The 20,715-nt window shown below is 48.4% G+C and overlaps 1 protein-coding gene across 1 annotated transcript in view; it reads left to right on the plus strand.

The window, feature by feature from the left end:
* The first annotated feature begins 3,551 nt into the window (after nt 1-3,551).
* PNPLA1 (patatin like phospholipase domain containing 1) overlaps nt 3,552-20,715 on the plus strand; it is a 51,036-nt gene continuing 33,872 nt past the window's right edge. The window contains exon 1 of the mRNA XM_065913295.1: nt 3,552-3,756. Coding sequence (XP_065769367.1) covers nt 3,552-3,756 — 205 coding nt within the window. The remainder of the gene's footprint in view (nt 3,757-20,715) is intronic.

Genomic DNA, 20,715 nt, shown 5'->3' on the forward strand with positions numbered 1-20,715 from the left:
AAAGCCCAAGTCAGGTGTGTAGAACTCTCTACCGGGGTCAGCGTGTGGGAACACGTTGACAGCTCCCATGGGGTCTTCCCAGTGAGTTTCTAGTTTGCTTGTTCTCATAGCGCCGGGCAGGCTACAGTCCACGGGGTCGCAAAGAGTCAGACACGACTGAAGCGACTCAGCAAGCACGCCTAGACGCTGTGCTGTACCTGCTGTGGTCTCCACCATCCCCGTGGAACTGAAAAATATCTTTCCTCAGTGAGGACGGTGGCCTAATCCAACAGCTAGGCCCGAGGAGCAAGGTGCCAGGAACAGAGGCAGGGCTCAACACTGTCTTTGCTTTCTTTCTTTTTTTTAAATTTTTGGCCACATCACAAGGCATGTAGGATCTTAGTTCCCTGACCAGGGATCGAACCTGTGCGCCCTGCAGTGGAAGTGCAGAGTCTGAACCACTGGACCACCAGGGAAGTCTCACAGTGGTATCTTTGAAAGGGTGATGGGGTCCCAGCCTTCTCAAGCCCCCACAGTCCATGTACAACAGGTGGCCTTGCCTCCTCTTTCACTGGAAAGAGCAAGATGATCAGGAAAAATACTTGTCCAAGGTTGTCTTCCTTCAACATGACACTATGCCCTCCTCCAGCTGCTCATCCTTCTCTGCTGCTCAACGGCAGGGGTATCTCTCCCCCTCTCTGGAGCCTTACCCTGCCCCTCCTCCAAAGCTCCAATGTCCAATGTCCTGCTATCATCTCAGACATGTTGCAAACTCACTCTCCACCCAGTTTCCCCAGCTGTGTCCTAGTTTTCCCAAGACTGCCAAAGGCAACCCCACCCCTCCCAGCACCCAGGCTAAAAATGGGCATCAGCCATGACTCATCCTACCTATCCAACCGGTCCCCAGGTCCTCTGAGTCTCTGATGCAATGGCATCATTAACTTATCTTTCTTCAGCCTGTAACCTGGCCACCAACATCCATAGAAGGATGTAGCTCTATCCTCCTTCCTCATCCTCTAGTCTGTCTCACTGCCTTTCCAAGACTCTCCCCCTCAAGAATTCTTCTAGCTCCTCCTTCACATTGCAAGTGCATCCCACCTTCTTCTGTTGACCCCATCTTTTTATTCCACCTTGGCTCCCAGCTCCACCTGTTCTAGAAGCCTTGGCCCTTACTGACCTTTAATAATAAGAGACACACCATGTGCCAGGCATTTTATAACCATATCTTATGTTTTACAGTTCCTGTACAGTATATTTGTCCCCATTATTGTCCGCATTTTACAGATGAGGAAAACCGAGGCCTGGAGAGGTTACCACATGTCACGCTGCCTATAAACAATAGAACTGGGCTTCAACCCTGTCTGTCTAATCCAGAGTCCTTCATCCTGGGTAACTGCCTGCCATCACACCCCTTCACTCTCTGTAAGGACTGCACACTGCTTCTTGCTATAGTACCCTCACTCCTTCTGCTAGCTTCTTTAAACCCCCCAACCCACAACTCTATCACATAGCTTCTCTGAAGGTTCCAGCCCATGCTGTCCACTCTCATCTCTGAACTTTTCTGGCAGGAATCTCAGCCCTGCACAATTTGGTACTTCATTATAGACTGCCTTGTACGGGTCTCTGGTTATTTCTCATTTGTCTATCTTGTTCCCAAGTGTAGGTGTCAGTGTAAGGGGCTGAGGCTTCCACTCCCTCCCATCTCCCGGAGGCAGGGTCTCAATGTGCCAAAAGCTGATTGGACTCCACCCAGCCTCACCCTACTCTTCACCCCAGCCTGTCGGTGGCCTCAGATCTCTGTGTGTGTGTGTGTGTGAGTCTGCACACATACACGCAAATGCAGACACAGGTGTGCATGCATTTTCTCTGTTGCAGACACATTTAGTCAGGAGTTCCCTTCTCAAGTAGAGGTAATTATATACCTGGAACTACCTACCCAAGACAGAAAACCGCTTCCTGACCGAACACTGGGCACTGCTCCCCAGTGTGAAGTTCCACTAGATCAGTAAGGCGAGCAGAGTTGGCGGGAGGTCCCCTGGTGGGTTTTGGGCTTCCCCGGTGGCTCAAATGGTAAAGAATCCACCTGCAGTGTGGGAGACCTGGGTTCGATCCCTGGGTTGGGAAGATCCCCTGGAGAAGGGAACAGCTACCCACACCAGGATTCTGGCCTGGAGAATTCCATGGACAGAGGAGCCTGGCAGGCTACAGTCCATGGGGTTGCAAAGAGTCAGACACGACTAAATGACTTTCACTTCACTTCACTTCCCCTGGTGGGTTCAGTGTGGCTATCACATCCTCCACCCTAGCGGAGTATGGAGCTGGACTGAGCTTTGGGCAGGAAACTTTGTGTCTCCATTCCAATTCTGCTTCTGTGTGCCCTGGGGGGACAGAGAAAGGGGACACCTGCCACCTCGCTGCCTTGCAACATCCTTAGGCAGTGACATTTGCTGGTAGTGAGGAAGACGCTCCTTGCCAGGACCATGTTGCACCGCTGTGGACTGGCATGACCCAGGTTCCTTGGAGCTACCCTTGGTCCCCCCACCACCTGCCTTTCCCCTTAGGCTCCAAATCATCTCTCTACCCTGACCCAGATGCCCCCACACCTGGGGTCCCAAGCTGTTCATCCTTGGGGTTAGATACTGACATCTCAAACATCTCATTTCAAAGTGAGGATAGCTTCCAGTGTGATGCCCTAACACAGAATGATGGAGATTTCAGAATGATTTCTTGCGGCACACTTAGAGTACAGTGCAGAGATTCAGGGCTTGGACAGAGAGTGCTAAGAGTTGGTGTGTTGGCGAAGGGCGGAGGAGAGAAGGCGAGAGCTGGAGAGGCGGTGGGTGGGGGCCCTGGAGCCCAAACTCTTTTCCTTTACAATTTTGCCGGTGGCCAGTCCTAACATGTGAATAAACAGATGAGTAAGCAAAGGGGCACTTAAGCAAGAACAAATAAAAATAATTGTGTCATACCTCACACATGCCACCCGGAGCCTGGAGCAGGATCCCAGGGAGGGGCGTCATGGTGGGGGCATGGGTGCTGTGAGCCGAGTCTCCCTCAGAAACCAGAGCCAACTTGGCAGCCCTGTCACTGTGGGAAAGGAATACCCTCTCCTGGAGGGAGGCCAGCGTTTCCGTCCTTTCCAGCTGCGGCGTGCGGGGGAGGGAGGTGCCACCCCATACCCATCCTCGGAGGTTTTGCAACCCGATGAGTGAACCCTTCGGGACTCAGGGCTGAGCAGCACCTCTTCCTGGGCCCAGCCCTGCGTGGCAGCCACCTGCGATCCAAGGGGTCCCAGACAAGTGCAGAGGAGGGCGCTTGCAGGGCCAGGACGCTGCCCGCCGGGGGCCTTTACCAGGCTTTGGGGCTGCCTCCTGGCCGAGCTCAACAGGCCCAGGCAGCTGCTGCCTGAGCCACCCGTGGGTGTCCCAGCTGCCCGGGGAGCAACAGCCACATTCCAGGCTCCGGGCTGGCAGGGAAGCTTGGCTGCGAGTTTCGACAGGAGGGTGGCTGGCATTCAGGCACATCGGCGCTGAGAGGTTCCTCCCTTCCCCGGGAGGCCCCAGGTTGAGGAGATGGAAGAACAGGTGTTTAAGGGGGACCCGGACACCCCTCATTCCATCTCCTTCTCGGGCAGCGGGTTCCTCTCCTTCTACCAGGCCGGGGCGGTGGACGCCCTTCGGGACCTGGCCCCCCGGATGCTGGAAACAGCCCATCGCTTTGCTGGGACGTCAGCAGGTGCGGTGGTGGCAGCCTTGGTGATCTGTGGGATCGAAATGGGTAAGGCTTTTGTTCTGGGTTCCCTGGGGAGCCTCTGGAGGGTTTCCACAAAGCAGAGCCTGAGGGTGGCTTGGGGATGCTTTGGAGAGCAAAGCCAGGTCTTCTGGGTGGTGGGAAGGGAAGATGTAGGTTGAGTGGGATAGTATTTGCGGTCAGGGTTTGCCGGGCCCCAGTCTCTGACCCCCTGGCTGAGCTTGGAACTCTCTCTCCGTCTCCCTCAACACCTTGACCTGTGACACTGTCTCACAGGGTCTGGGAGAGGGAAAAGTGGTATCTCTCTGAAACATCCTGTCTTGGGAGTTACACCATGACACAGGCATACGCTGGGTGAAGAGCTGCTCCAGCCTGGCCTCATTAAAATGTCCTTGGGAAGGACAAATTGACATCGTCATCATCCTGGTGGGGGTGGATTCGTCAGACCAGCTTCCAAGTGACTGGAAGTGAAAGCCCCGGGCTTGGAGGGATGGACAGAGGGGTCGGCGCAGGGAAACTGGGAAGGAATATGGGAGGCCTCACTTTGCCTTCTGCCCAACTTGTCCAGGAGGCCGGGGGAAGGATGGGGCGACACAGGGAGAGGCAGGAGCGCCATCCCGTGGAAGGGGAGTGGACTGTTCCGAGCAGCCCGCACGGGAGGCCCAGACCCCGTCCCAGAGCAGACTGATGTCCACGTGGGCTGCCTGGGCGACAGGAGCGGGGAGGCGGAGCATTCATTCATTTGCTGCGCTAACATTCTGCGCGAGCCTGTGTTCCGGGCACTGGGGACAAAGTCCCTGCCCTCACGGAACAGAAATTCTAGAGACAGTGGAGACACAGGATAAGCCTGCGAACAAGTAGTCTCATAACGTCAGATCAGGAAGTGATGAGAACTATGAATAAAATCACAGCAGGAAAGGGTCAGAGAATAAAGTGGGGACTGTTTGAGAAAGGGTGGTCAGGGAGGCCCTTTTGGAGGAGGTGACATTCGAGCAGAAATCCGAGTGAAACAAGAGCAAGCCGTTTGATGACTAGGAAGAACAGGCTGTTCCGGGTGCAGGACCAGCTGGGGAGCCCGTGGCGTTGGGGAGTGAGGAGGAGCCGGGTGGGGGTGAGGCTGCAGGGGCAGGCAGGGGCCAGGTCACGTGGCCCTTGTAGCAGGCAGAACCCGCTCCTGGGGAGTGGGGAGGAAGGAGGGAGGCAGAGGGGACAGGTGGCTGAGAGCGAGGGGCTGGAGCCCAGTCCCCCAGGGGTGGGATCCCCGCGCGGGCGCTTCATGGTGTGGGCCGGGGGCACTTGGCTGGACGCTCTGTGCCACAGTTTTTACCTCTGTCCCACTGAGATTCTGCTCGCGTCTCATCCTCAGGTCACGTTAGAGGGTTAATGGCGTGAGTGAGTGAATTGGTTGGTATGCGTCAACTGCCTGGCTTTGGGGAATGAGACAGAGGGTCAGGGCAGAAACAAGGAGAGCAACGCTGGGGGAGGGGAGGGAGGGGGTGAAATGAAGGGGGAGAGTAGTGTGGAGCGCATATACTAACGCGTGTAAACAGACAGTCGGCGGGAATTTGCAGTATGACTTAGTTCATTTCAGTCGCTCAGTCGTGTCCGACTTCAAGACCCCATGAACCACAGCATGCCAGGCCTCCCTGTCCATCACCAACTTCCGGAGTTTACCCAAACTCACCTCCATTGAGTCGGTGATGCCACCCAACCATCTCTTCCTCTGTCTTCCCCTTTTCCTCTCACCTTCAATCTTTCCCAGCATCAGGGTCTTTTTCAATGAGTCAGCTCTTCCCATCAGGTGGCCAAAGTATTGGAGTTTCAGCTTCAGCATCAGTCCTTCCAATGAACACCCAGGACTGATCTCCTTTAGGATGGACTGGTTGGATCTCCTTGCAGTCCAAGGGACTCTGACTTAGGGAACTCAAACTGGGGCTCTGTAACAACCGAGAGGGGTGGGAGTGGGTGGGAGAAAGGAGGGAGATTCAAGAGGGAGGGGGTGTATGTACACTGATGGTTAATTCATGTTGATATATGACAGAAAACAAACCAATATTGTAAAGCAATCATCGGTCTATTAAAAATAAATAAATATAAAAAATAATAAAGTTGATAATTGAAAATAAATGAATATAAAAAAATAAAGTTGAAAGAACAATTTTAAAAGGGGGGAAAGAAAAAAGAAACAGGGATAGCAGTAGGAGGCTGTTATCTGAAGTGAGCGATGAACAGGGCAGGCAGCAGGCGGTAAGAGCAGTGAGGCCGTCGGCTTTAGGGTCCACGTTGGAGGAGGGGCCAGGGAGGAAGAGCCCGCCGCGGAGTGAGGAGGGGAGCGAGCAGGGCCCCCTCCTGCCTGCGGATCTGTGCTGGGTGAGATCTTTCTCTCTGTTTTAAAGAATAATTGTAATACCCATTCCCTGAATACCTCTTCCGTGCAAGATACATTTTTTTCCCCATAATTCACAAGTAATCACTTCTTTCTCAATTCAAACAATGCAAAAGTATTTAGAGTATTAAAAAAAGAAAGCCTTCACTCACCTCCCCACTTTGTACCCAATCCCACTTCCCCTCCTGCTTGGATCCTTCTAGATCTTTTTTTTAATGTCAAGTCCTCTGTGAAGGTAGCAGTTCATCCTTCAGTCACCCATCGGACCCTAGGACAGGCCTTCAGAAAGGGACTGGGGTGAGGGTCCCCTACTCCCCAGTCTTGGAGTCACAGACTCCCTCCCATTGGAGACACCCCCGTTTCTGGGATTTCTCTCTCTTTCCAGGTACTTGGGTCACTCACCTGCTGCATTGCCCCCACCTCCTCATGTATTTAGTTCAACTTCTTAAAATGCACCAGCCAAAAGGGTCAGTGATGTCTGTGTCTTTGGGCCTTTGAGGACTTTCAGAATTAATCCTGTTCAATCATTAAACACTGCCCAGATGGTTGGATGGCATCACCGACTCAATGGACATGAGTTTGGGTAAACTCTGGGAGTTGGTGATGGACAGGGAGGTCTGGCGTGCTGCAGTTCACGGGGTCGCAGAGTCGGACACGACTGAACTGAACTGAACTGAACTGAACTGAAAACTGACTTGGCCAGGCTGTGAGGGATGTGGATGCCGGCGGACAGGGACTCAGACCCATGAGAAGGACGCCTGACGGCGGTGTGACCAGGGGCTGGTCTGCGCGCCGGCCACGCGCCTGTGATTGGGAGGGAAGTTCACGGAAGGGCGAGGGGTGTGCTCTTTTCATTCAGCAGCATGTTTATGAGATTGAGCCACGTGACTCAAGTGTACTTCACTCACTTTAACTGCCATGCAGTTTACGGCTAACCAGCCCTCCCCCATATAAGGCACTGTTCTCTTTGGCATATTAACTCATTCAGTCCTCACAGCAACCCTCTGAGGTGAAAACTACTATTATCTCCATTTTACAGAGCAGGAAACTGAGTCACAGCAAGCTTAAATCACTTGCCTAAGGTCATGCAAACAGCAGTTGGTAAAGCTGGTGTTTTAACCTGGCCTGACCATTAAGTCACTGTGCTGCTGCTTCCTCTCCTCCTTCTTCTTTTTTTAAAATAAATATCTATTCACTTGACTGCACCAGGTCTTAGTTGTGGCACTCAGGATCTTCCTTGCGGCATGAGGGATATTTCGTTGTGGGATCTAGCTCCCTGACCAGGAATCGAACCTGGGCCCCCCCGCATTGGGAGCTCAGAGTTTTAGTCACTGAACCACTAGGGAAATCCCACCACTCTGCTTCTTGACAAAGCAGTGTCAGGGGGCGTGGATACTGGTTGTATGGACACCAGGGTCCGGGAAGCCTCTCTGAGTAGGTGGAATTTGCACATAGACCTGAAGGAGGGGAGGGAGTGAGCCATGAGAAAGTCTGGGGAGAGCACTCAGTGAAGAGGGATACATGACTTGCCCCATCCTGTCATCAGTTAGAAGCAGAGCAAGAACCAGGATTCAAGTCTCCTGATTTTCTTTAATCCTCTTCACCTCTTTCCGTATCTATTCCATTAGAACTGTATCATGGTTCATTTAGCCATTCTGTTGATGGACATGGCCAAGTTTTTGTTGTTATAAACAACACTGCAGTGAGCATCCTTGTTTGGGTCTGTCAGGTCCACATGGAATGTTTCCCAAGGATACATAGCACATGAAATTTACCAGACTTGGCTAAATAACTGGCCAAAGTGGTTGTAACAATTTAACCACTAGCAGTTCCTGATATCCCCACAATGGCATCATCAACCCTTGGGACTATCAAACTGTAGAGTTTTTTGTTTTTTTGGCTACACCAGGTGGCTTGCAGGATCTCAGTTCCCTGATTAGGGATTAAACCTGGGCCATCGCAGTGAAAGTGTAGAATCCTAACCAGTAGGCCACCAGGGAACTCCCAAGACTGAAGAGTTTTAAATCAATCTGATGAATGTGAAGTTATATCTCATTTTATTTTGCTTATTTAATCTGCACACCCTGATTACTAGTGCTGTTAAGTGTCTCTGTGTATTTATCAACCACTTGTGTTTTCTCTAAAAAAAAAAAAACCATTTTACTTGGCTGTGTTGAGTCTTAGTTCACAGGAGATCTTCAGTTGTGACATGTGGGATCTAGTTCACTGACCACGGATCGAACCCAGGACCCTGCATTGGGAGCATAGAATCTTAGCCACTGGACTACCAGGGAAGTCCCCACTTGTGTTTCCTCTTCTGTAACTTACCTACTCATGACCCTTTCCTGCTCATCTTTTTCTCTTCAACTTGTAGGTGTTCTTTATATACATGAATCATTTGTCAGTTATGGACATTGTAGCTATCTTATCTCATTCCATAGCTTGCCTTTTTATCGGACAATGTCTTTTGTTGCTTAGAAAATCCCAATTTTGATGCAGTCAGGGATATCAAACCTTTCCGCCTACAATTTGTGTTTTTTAATATCTTTACTTTGTTATAATGATTACTTCTGTATTTTCTTTCAAGAGTTTGGAAATTTTGCTCTTTCATATTTAAGTTCATCCATCTGAAATTTATTTTGTAGCTCTTTTGAGGTAGAAATAGAAGATTTTGATTGAGGTAAGTTTATACCCCACACTATTTACAGGCAACACTTTCCACGCTTGTTTGAGATGCTGCCTCTGGCTTATTCAAGTTCCTGGAATCCCTGGAGTCTCCCTTCTCTTCTACTGGTGAATCTTGTCTATTTCTGCACTATATCACAGTATTTTGATCATGATGGTTTTATGATAAGGGTACAGCACATATGGCAGCCCTCTCCTCTTTTTTTTGATTTCTTCTTCAAATATTGGCTCTCTTACTCTTTTTGTCTGATTTTTTTGTTGTTGTTGTTGCACTAGGTCTTTGCTTTCCCTCTAGTTGCGGTGAGCAGGGGCTCCTCTCTAGTTGCGGTCTGCAGACTTCTCATTGCAGCGGCGTCTCTTGTTGTGGAGCGTGGGCTCTAGGCGTCCGGGCTTCAGTAGGTGAATGCTTGGGCTCAGGAACTGTGGCACATGGGCTTAGTTGCTCTGTGGCACATGGAATCTTCCTAGACCAGGGATCAAAACCGTGTCCCCTGCATTGGCAGACAGATTCTTATCCACTGTACCACCAAGGAAGTCCCTTGACTCTTATTCTTGACCCCCTTTTCCCCCATGTGAAAGAGCTCTATTAGGATTTTGGTTGAAATTATAGCTTCTCATTTATAATATATTAATAGCCTACCCATCTCTCTGTCTCTTCTGACCTTTTTTTGTCCTTCAGTAAAGATTTTTTGGGTCTTTTATGAGATTTAATAGCTTTTGTTGCTATAGGAAACACCATCTTTTTTTCTACGGTGTTTTCTAATCTATTTGATTATTGCTGATATAAAAGTAATATTGATGGCTTTTGTTTGTTGATATTGTCTTGGGCAACCTCATGAAAATCCTCAAATAGTTCTAAAAGTTCCTTGGTAGATTATCTTATACTTTATGTGTAACTAATCGTCCTATGCAGTACTATAGTAAATCGTACTATACTAAACTAATGCATACAAATAACAGGCTTGTCTCTTTTAAAGACTCCTTCAACACACGCCCCCCAACCTCTCTCCTCCAGGCCATGCCCCGTCCCCTTGTTCCCAGCCTGGGCTTTTCTGTCCTAAGATTGTGTTCTGTTCATTGGAAGCAGAAGCAGCAGTGGGTCCATCTTCTGCTGACATGTGCCTAGTTCTGCATTAGGGGCAATTTGGGGGCACCTGAAAATGTTTGCCAAACATTTAACACAAGAGCCTGGTTTTCATTAGAATTGCATTAGAGAATGAATGTTCATTCTTTTACCCATCTGAGGAGAGATGGTTTCCCTGACAACCAATGGCGGGGATTCAGGATTTCCAACCTGAGGCTAGAAACTGCTCCTTGACCTGTTTCTCCCTTTAACTTTCAAGCACTAGCTCAAATGCCAAACTTATGCATTTTTTTTCTTATCAAAGAATGAGGATTTGGTGAACTTAAAATCCCATCCCCACTTAAGCTGCTACTTGGTACTTCCCTCACTATAAAACCTTCATGGCAAGCCGATTATTCATTCATTCATTCAATGATTGTGTATGGAGCATATACTGGGCCCTGCAGAAGATACAGAGATATAACACAAGATGAAGCTCCACCCATGCCCTCAAGGAGCTTATGGTTTACTCAAACTCAAAGGCAATAACCAACTAGTTATAGTACAATAAGTTCCAACCATACATTAGAAAATTAAAAGGCAGAAGAGTGCAGAGGGAGAGAGCAAACAGATCCCATAGTGGGAGACCTCATGGAAGGGGCATTCGAGATAATGCTTGAAAAGTAAAGTGAAGTCACTCAGTCGTGTCTGACTCTTTTCAACCCCATGGACTGTAGCCTACCAGGCTCCTCCGTCCATGGAATTTTTCAGGCAAGAATACTGGAGAGGGTTGCCATTTCCTTCTCCAGGAGATCTTCCTGACCCAGGGATTGAACCCAGGTCTCCTGCATTGTAGGCAGACGCTTTACCGTCTGAACCACCGGGGAAGTCCAGGGGCTTGAGAGATGAGTAGAAACCTGACATGTAGAGACAGGTTAGTCAGGAACCTCAGCTTCTAGCCGAACTCTGCTTGACAACAGGGCAAAGTCACGTGATTGGGACACATAGTGCCTTCAGGGGGTGGTGAAGACTTCAGTCCTCTGGTGTCAGGGTTTGATATGAGAGTTTCAGAAAGGCAGCTTTTGACTCAGCAAGAGTTGCCCAAGGTGGGATAGGGCTATTTGGAAGCAGGGGAGCATCTGTCCTTGGAGAGGCCCATGCAGCAGCTGGGGGGCACCTGAATGCCACTGGTGGGTCCCCTTCATTTAGCTCGGTGACTGACAGGACCCGTCAACCTGAGGTCTCCAAACTCCCAGGCTGAAAGTTACAGTAAGAAGTACTTTTCATATTGTGACCCACTGTGAACACAAATCTAAAAGAGAAGTTTCATGACCGAATACTCACCATACTCCATGCTACACATTTGATATTTTTTCCTAGTTATTAAAAAATTCTTCACTTAGTCAATGATTCTCAATCTTGCACATTTGAATCACCTGGGAGCTTTTAAAACATCCACTGCCCAGGCTTCTCCCCCACACTAATTAAATGAGGATCTCTTGGGGCGGAAGCCGACAGCAGTGTTTATTCAACTCCCAGGTGATCCTGGTGTGCAGCCTCAGTTAAGCCCCAGTGCACTTGGCAAAACTAAGATGTACTACCCCTTGAGAGTCTAGGATTGTACAACCGGGCAGTGGAAATGGGTCAGGCATTTGAGGACTAATAAAATTCCATATTTATTAATGGGGCATGGATTTTTCCAGAATAGAGAAAAATGGTGTTACTCCAGAGGCTTCAGACTGGACTTGATTCTGTGAATTCCTCTGGCTGAGCCATAAATAAGGAAGACAGACCTTGTTTCAGGGGCTGGTCCATACCTTACCCTTTGCCCACGTTCACATCGAAGCCTATGAAAACCCATGGCTCAGAGCCCCTACTGGATGTTTTTCTTTTTCTATGGCTTTTCGTATATTTGCAAAGTTGTATATCCAACATCATAATCAATCATACAACATTTTAATTATCTGTCAAAAAAACCCCAAACCTCTTAGCTGTTACCTCTCAATTCCTCCATTCAATTGCCTGGCAGCCACTAAACTACTTTGGTCTCTATAGATTTGCCTATTCTGGACATTTAATATAAATGGAGTCTATACAATACAATATTTGTCCTTTTGTGTCTGGCTTCTTTCACTTAGCAGAGTGTTTTCTAAACTCATCCATTATAGCACGTCAGTACTTCACTCCTTTTTATTGTTGAATAGTATTTCCTTATGTGGGTATAACACATTTTTAAAATCCATTTGTCAGGGAATGTTTGGGTTGTTTTTAGTTTGAGCTATTATAAATGATATCATTATGAACATTCATGTACATTTCTTAAACTTTCAAATTACTTTCTTTTTTGGCCACTTTGCTTGTCATGTGGTTAGTTCCCCAACCAGGGATCAAACCCATGTCCCTTGCATTGGGAGTGTGGAGTCTTAACCACTGAACTGCCAGGGAAGTCCTTAAATAACTTTAAAAATATATATTTATTTATTCTTGGCTGTGCTGGGTCTTCGTTGCTGCCTGGGCTTTTCTCGAGTTGTGGTGAGTGGGGGCTACTCTCTAGTTGTGGTGTGTGGGCTTCTCATTGCATTGGTTCCTCTTGTTGTGTAGCACAGAGAACTAAACTACTACTCAACCAACTAAACTAGCTCCTCAACTTCTAAAGCTCGGAGTTTACTAGTTGCAGCAATGGGTTCAGTAGTTGTGGCTCCCAAACTCTAGAGCACAGGCTCAGTTGTTGGGACGCACAGGCTTAGTTGCTCGGTTGCATGTGAGATCCTCCCTGCCCAGGGATCAAATCCGTGTCTCCTGCATTGGCAGGCAGATTCTTTACCACTGAGCCACCAGAGAAGCTCTTAAATAACTTTTTTAAGTGGAAAATTTTCAAGTGTCTTGGAGAGAATAATATAATGCACCCTCAAAAACCCATCCATCATCTAACTTCAACAATTATCAATATTACTGATCGGGTTTCATCTGCATATTCCCCACTCTGCTTTGTTCTGTTTCTTTTAACATCATTTTGAAACAATTTTGAATCTGCATAGAATTTGTATGTAGCCTCCCTAGGCTTTGTTTTCTGCGGGAACATTTCACAACAAGTATCTCTCCAGATAAGGACAGTGAGTCTGAGAAGCCCGGGGGAGTGAGGCTGGTTGGTCTCCTGGCACAGAATGGGGCTGGGTGGGTACCAGCCTCAGAGGCTGTTCCCTTGCTGGGTGGGGGACAGGGGCAGGGGACTTTAGCTGCCTTTTAGCTGAGCTCATCAGGTGACTTTGTTTTGTCCTCTAAAAGTAATATTATTTTCCAAGATCTCTTCCACTGCATTCTCACAGTGACAACCCACTAAACATCCAAACCACTAAGTAAAATATTAAAAGGAGGGAGCTGAGGATGAGGGTTGGAATTGAGAGTTCTCCTCTTTGTGTGCATAGCCGTCTCGAGATGTGTCCTGTCTCTGGGCCTTTGCTTAAGCTGTTCCCTCTCCCAGGAGTGCTGGCCCCTTTCTTTTCTCCCTGGGTCCCGTCTCCCCATCCTTCAAGGCCCACCGCAGACATCACCCCTCTGAGAGTCTCCTCATTCCCATTGGTCCCTTGGTTCTTGTCTCAGAGATGGGAATCCTCGTGGGAAAGAGCACTTGTCTAGGAAGCAGGCTCTCTGGATTCTGAGAACAAAAGCGTCTACAGTCACAGTGTGAGTCTAGTTTGCCATTCACCTTATTTTCACATGGTTTTTCAGAACAGGGTTTAGGAAGCAGGGAGGTGGGCTTCAAACTAAAGCTAGTCTGAACCCAAAGTCCAAACTCTGTCCACCTTCCGTTTCCTCTGGTCCCAGCAGTCCACTCAGCAGCAAGTGACCTTGGCCAGGCCACCCTGAGACTCAGCTCAGCTACCGAGCAGTGGGAGGAAATATGCCTGCCGAGCCCTCCCCACAGCTGGCTCCGGGATCAGCAGTGATCGCTGGGAATGAGCTTTGCAAACTCGGATTGACACTGCAGTTGCACTGGTTGGGCTAGCAGAGCTTCAACAAAATACAAGAGCATTGCTCGCTCTTATGGTCTTTGCACCCTAGCCCCCCCAAGGCTGGTGTGGTGGCTCCAGGTTAGGACCCTGGTTCCTTCCACTGTGTTGCTCACAGTCCAAGAGGGCTCCTCGCCACCTGTGCATTCCAGCTAGTTGCAGAGGGGAAAGGGGGGCACACCTCTTCCCTCTGAGGGCAGGCCTTGAAGATGACACACATCAGGTCACCTCACATCCAATGGATCAGAACTCATTTTCATGACCACACCTGGCTGCAAGGGAGCCTGGGAAATGTAGACTCTATTCTGGAATGCCGTGTGTCCAGCTAAAAATCAGAGGCTCGACTACTAAGGAAAAAGGGGAGAATGGATACTGGGGACAACTAGCAGTCATTGTCACGGTAGTTATAATTTGATATATGAGATATATGATGACAATGATGGAAAAAGTCTCCCCTTCCTGGGACCAAGATCTGGATTTCATAAACCCCAGGTCAAGTCCAGTGTGTTGGCTGAGAAGGGACTCAGCACTGAGCCATCAGCAAGCTTCCCTCGTGGCAGCTGGCATGTGAGTGCCCCCCAGTCCTTCCGTGTCCCCTGCCTAGACCTTCGGTTTTCCTCTCCAGAGAAAACACCTCTTCCCAACACACCCTCCCATTTTACCCCACTGGATCTCTTTCCGGGATCTCAAGTTCACCCATAGAATCTGTCTACTTGATGGTATCCTTTCTTAATTTTTTCAGACATTGTGTCTCATCCCATCAACTAGATTGGTTGAGCAATCTGAGATCTAATTGGTCCCGTGGCTCACACAAACTACTGGTCCAACAAGTACTGCTTGATAGACTCCTGACAATTGCCAGCCTTTGGCAGGCATGACACTGAATGTGTCTGCAATTTCTACTTTGGGGTTTACCTAATATGACTTATAATGCTAGAATGCCATAGAAGGAAGGTCAGCGACTCCAGCTCCTCAACTTTATGGATGATTGTATTTATCCTTTGGAAGTGGAAGTGACTGATTGAAGGTGGACCTCACTCAGACTAGTGATTTCCAAACTGTTCTAAGGAACCCCAGGATTCTGGGGGGGGGGGGGGGGGGGGGCGAGGTGGGGCTAGGCAGAAAAGAGCAGGAGAGGATGCACACTGGAGCCCTATGGCCTTCCCCCAGCTGCAATGAGTACAACCCTGCTAGTTTCCATTCTTCAGAAAATTTCATTTAAAGAAAGTATTCCAGTGATTTTTTTTTCCTGTGGCTCCCCTGAACACCAGTGATTTTTTTTTTTTTTAGTTTGAAAGTCATTGTTTGAGTCTAACCTACTTAATGTGCAGACAAAAATGTTGAGGACCAGTTTCTGGCTGAAGGATAAGACAGGCCATTTGTCCTGTTGCTCATTCTAAGGCCTAGGGACCCAGCCTCAAACAAAACAGCTCTCTGCCTTCATGAAGCTGGCACTCTCTCTCGGTGAAATCAAGCCATAAATAACTCAACATACAGAAAAGCATCAACAGGCATGCTCAAAGGAGAAAATAAAGCGGCGAAGGGTGTGGAGAGTGATCAGAGGGCGAGGTCTCAGGTGGGCTGGGCGGGGAGGCCTCTCGGAGGCGGAAGGAAGGGCGGAGAACTGTGTGCTCTGAGAGAAGAGTCTTCCAGGCTGTGAGATTTGCAGGTGCAACAGACGGGCTTGCATTGTCAGGAAGGAAGGCAAGCTGTCCTTCCGGACAGGGAATGGGTTCCAAAAGGACTCTGCAAAGCCCCGGGGAGGCCCAGGGGAGCAGTTGGGGCCGCACCCCACACACGTGGGTACGGCAGCACCTGGCATGACTCTTGCAGTGGAGCCGGGTGTTTGGGTCTGCCTCCCATGCCTGGTCGCTGCTGCCTCGGGCAGCCCCCTGCCACCCCTCCTGAGGCCCTGGAGCCACGGGCGGCTGAAGCTATTGCCATTGGCAGGTGACTCAGGGGTAGTCCTGTTAGCGGACCCGCTGGGGCCTCAGGGGTGGGTGCTGGGAGGACACCAGTGCCTCTGTGAGAAACTCGGCTCTGGTGACTTCTTTCCTCAGTCACCCACATGCCTGTCTGTGGCTCAGTCAAGGGACAAGACTCGGCAGGACTGATGGAGAACGCAGCTCCCAGGAAGGAGCAGCTAGGCTGGGCTGGGCCTCGGTCCACCAGCGACCTGCCCCCTCCTTAGTTTTCCCGTCTGGAACTTGGCGGTGGGAACACATCCCTAGGAAGTTATGATGAGAGACAAAAGATATCCTGAATGTGCTGGGCAAATATTCATCACAAAATAAGTCTTTGATGAATGAATGTCGAATGAATGGGTGAACAAGGGAAAAGAAAATGATCTTGAAATGGAGAAGCACGGGTCATGCGGCAGTTTTCCAACTTAACTACAAGAACACCCTAGAAATGTTGTTAAATTTATTAAAACAGAGAACTGGACTCCAACCTGGTCTGGTTAATATTTTTTGATACTTTAATTGTGAACTCATCTGCACAAGGACTTGGTTTTTCTATGGGAATTCTGTGTGGCCTGGGCAGTGCAAGGACTGTCTGAGCTGGTTTGCCTCGGCCCTGGCCAGGCCCCCGGGGTGATCAGCAACTCAGGACCAATGTTTATGGTGATTACCCTGTAGGTTGTGTCAGTTCAAGCTCTAAACCACAGGTAATGCCGGCTTGGGGGCTTTGCATGTTTACGGGAGATTTTGTGTTGTTTCACTCAGAGCCCTACACAGAGGCAAGCCATTGCCACGTTTCATTGGCCCAGCAGCCGTTGGATGGCCCTGGCTTTAAGCAGGGTCTCGGTTCAACTGGCCCTCACACAGCCCAGAACCAAGGCCCCTGACGCTGCCAGTTTCTGGTTCGATAATCACAGCAACAGCTTTCTCTCACCCGGCACTGGCTTTCAGTTCCTTCTTCATTTCTGTTTTCTTTCTTCCTTGTGAAGTCAACCGCAGTTTTGTTGTGGTCATTGATGATGAAGACAATGTTGTTACTGAAGCTGGAGAGTTTTCTTTTCAGCTCAGCGCTCCATTAGTGAAACTAGAAGCCTCTCCAAAGTTCTTTAAGACATGAGAGAAAGCCACTCTTTTTCCCTCTTGCCAGCAAGTGTATGGTGTGTGTTGTTGTCCAGATACAACCTGAAGTTCAGCCCTGGATGCTGGGTGGGTGCACTTTTCAGAATCAAAATGTCCTCATCAAAAATCATCCCCAGAGTTCTTTATCTGCCTGAGACGGCAGTGTTTTCTGTAACATGAACTCTGCTCTGACTCACACTAATAATACTATTTATCAGGCCCTTGGAATGTGCCAGGTATTATGCCTAAAGTTTTGCATGAATCATTTACTTTTATCTTCTCACCGTCCTATATTTATACCCATTTTACAAAGTGGGAAACAGGTGTTCAGAGAGATTAGCTACCACAATGAGCCAAGAGTGGAACTCTCTTCATTCCTACATTTCTTTAGCTTCTCTAATGATTTCAGCAGTTGCTTTGCAAGCAACACGCCAGCTCTCTTACCAAACTCCATGGGCCAAACAATCATTTGCACATTGGTTAAGAAAGTGAGATCAAATGACATGATATATGCAAAAAAAAAAAAAAAAGAAACCTTTTTGTAAAATGTACAGAAATGACATCACTGGGTGGAGGTGGTTGTAACTCCCCCTAACATGTTGGAATCAGTATCTTTCAATTCACTGAATAGAAAGTAATTTGTATTTTACATGTTTAATCTCTCCAACCAAACAGACAAAAAATTATTTTCCCCAAACAAGCCTCTGGACTAAAGTAGAAGACAGTTGAATGGAAAATTGGGCAAAATTCTGAATGTGTTGGTTATGCAGTGGAAACATCTATTTGGAAAGCAAATCATGCAGGTGACCTATATTAATTCAGTCCCCTCAATATTGGCAGATGTTAACTGAGCCCCTGCTGGGCGGCAGGCACTGTGGGTCTAATTGCCTTGGGCAACCTTTGGTTTTTTTTTTTTTTTACTTTAATAATAATAAACTTGTTATTTTGAAATAATGATATTTAGAAAAGTTGCGAAGATAGTACAGATAGTTCCTTATATCCTTCACCCAGGTGTGCGTGTCAAGTTGCTTCAGTCGTGTCTGATGCTCTGCAACCCTAGGGACTGCAGTCCACCAGGCTCCTCTGTCCATGGGATTCTCCAGTCAAGAATACTAGAGGGGTTGTCATGCCCTCCTCCAAGAGATTTTCCCCAACCCAGGGATCAAACCTGCATCTCTGTGTCTCCCGCATTGGCAGGCGGGTTCTTTACCACTAGCACCACCTGGGAAGCCCCCATCCTTCACCTAATGTTACCCTCTCATATAATTACAGTCTTTTATTTGCCAACCCTCAGGCATTAACGTTGATACATTACCATCAACTATAGATTTCACCAGTTTTTCTATTGATGTCCTTTTTCTGTCCCAGGATCCAATCCAGGATCCTACACTACATTTGGTGGATCCATTTTTAGACCAGCTCACTTAGAGAGTATTAAAATAGCGATGTTTTCTTTCCTTCTCTTTGGGATCGAATTTGGTTTGAGTTCTATTTCCAATTCTACAGGGAAAAATAGGCAGACAAATGATAAACAAACACCTAGACTGGTTAGACTCACATTTGAATTGGGAATTGACTCATCAGTCCTGAGGGTAACCCACCTCTATCCTCCTGAGATCACCACTTAAAGAAGAATCTCCTCTTCAGTCACAGCTCAGGCTCCGATGTCTACAGATGTAGGGGCAAGAGTTAGGACCAGGCTTGACAGAGCAAATTGCTCTGTGGTTTGCCCCCTTGAAACCCCAAGTCCAGCTGAGTCACTGAAGAAATCCACCTTCCTGACCACCAGTCAGGAAGAGTCCCAACAGTCCAATAGAGAAGATACTCTTTGATCTCCTCCTTCAGTTCATTCAATCATCCATTCATTTTTCATCATTCATTATTTTTAAAAATTGGTTAATTAATTTATGGCTTCCCTGGGTCTTCGTTGCTGTGTCGGTTTTCTCTAGTTGCAGCGAGCGGGGGCTGCTGTCTTGCTGCAGTATGAGGATTTCTCATTGCCGCCGGGGCTTCTCTTGTTGGTGAACACGGGCTCTTAGGTGCAGGCTTCAGTAGTTGCAGCACACAAATTCTATAAAGCCAGCTCAGTAGTTGTGGAGCACAGGCTTAGTTGCCCCATAGCATGTGGAATCTTCCTGGACCGGGGACCGAACCCATGTCCCCTGCATTGGCAGAAGGATTCTTATCCACCGGACCACCAGGGGAGTCCTTCACCATTCACTATTGATTTATTCCACATTTATTAAGTCCCCAGAGTGTGCCAGGTACTGAATTAAGTGCTGGGGATATAAGGAGGAGCAAAACAGAAATAAGGGAACAATAGATAGTGCTTTCATTTCACTCTTGAATACCTAGTAAGTGTTCAGCACTGGGCTAGGCAATAACGGGAGGAGGAGGGTGTTCTTGATACAGGTCCTGCCCTCAAGGAATGTGCTAGCCAGAGAGACAGGATGGGCCACTCAAGGTAGCCTGAGATGAATGGTGCAGACAGTAACAGTGGAGAGAGAGCTAACAGCAGGGGTGATCTGGAAGGGGCCCAGATCTTCAGCTGGGCTTTAGGGTGAAGTCTGCAGAGATAGTAAAACGTCAGTAAATAAATAGAAGTCTGTGTATCGGGAAGAAGAGCAGGATTATACACTCTGTTTACTGATGAGAGAAGAGACGGGTTTGAGAAAGGGCTCTGGGTCTGCAAATAGGGGAGCATATGTTTGAAGATGTGATCTGAGTTTTGTAGTTCTTCCTGTCTCCCAGGGATATCTGAGCCCTTAGGAGCTATGCCTAAACTAAACCCTAGCAAGGCGGATCCCAAGAGCCTCTGTGGAACCAGCCACCCCCACACACCACAATCCCCCCACCCCGACCCTCCCGCCTCACTGTGGGAACCAGAGGCTCTGGAGATGAAGGGCATGTCCCTGGTGGAGACAGTGGCTGTGCTGGAAAGAACATTGGCTTTGGGGCCCTCAAGACTAGCTCGGCTGTTTTTTCCAGCATGTGACTTTAGCCAAGTTACTGGTTGAGCTTCTGTTTCCTCATCTAGAGAGGAGATAACCATAGTACCTACCTCAAAGGAGTGTCATGAAGATTAAATAAACTATGAGGCGTTGGAGCCTGGCACAGGGCGTGTCACCAAGAGGTATCAAAGAGTGGCAACCAGTTGTTGTTTGGTCACTACGTCATGTCTGACTCTCTGTGACCCTACGGACTGCAGCACACCAGACTTCCCTGTCCTTCACTACCTATCTGAGTTTGCTTAAACTCATGTCCATTGAGTCGGTGATGCCATCCAACCATCTCATCCTCTCTCATCCCCTTCTCCTCCTGCCCTCAGTCTTCCCCAGTATCAGGGTCTTTTCCAATGAGTCAGCCCTTCTCATCAGGTGGCCAAAGTATTGGAGCTTCAGCTTCAGTCCTTCCAATGAATATTCAGGGTTGATTTTCTTTGGGATTGACTGGTTTGATCTCCTTGCAGTCCAAGGAATTCTCAAGAGTCTTCTCCAGCACCAAAGTTCGAAAGCATCAATTCTTCGGCACTCAGCCTTTTTTATGGTTCAACTCTCACATCCGTACATGACTACTGGAAAAACCATAGCTTTCACTATACACATGTTGGTCGGCTAAGAGATGTCTCTGCTTTTTAATATACTGTCTAGGTTTGTCATAGCTTTTCTTCCAAGGAGCAAGCATCTTTTAATTTCGTGGCTGCAGTCACAGTCTGCAGTGAATTTGGAGCCCACGAAAATAAAATCTGTCACTGTTTCCACT

This window comes from Muntiacus reevesi, chromosome 20 (genome assembly GCF_963930625.1).
Source record: "Muntiacus reevesi chromosome 20, mMunRee1.1, whole genome shotgun sequence".
In the NCBI taxonomy this organism is placed as follows: Eukaryota; Metazoa; Chordata; class Mammalia; order Artiodactyla; family Cervidae; genus Muntiacus; species Muntiacus reevesi.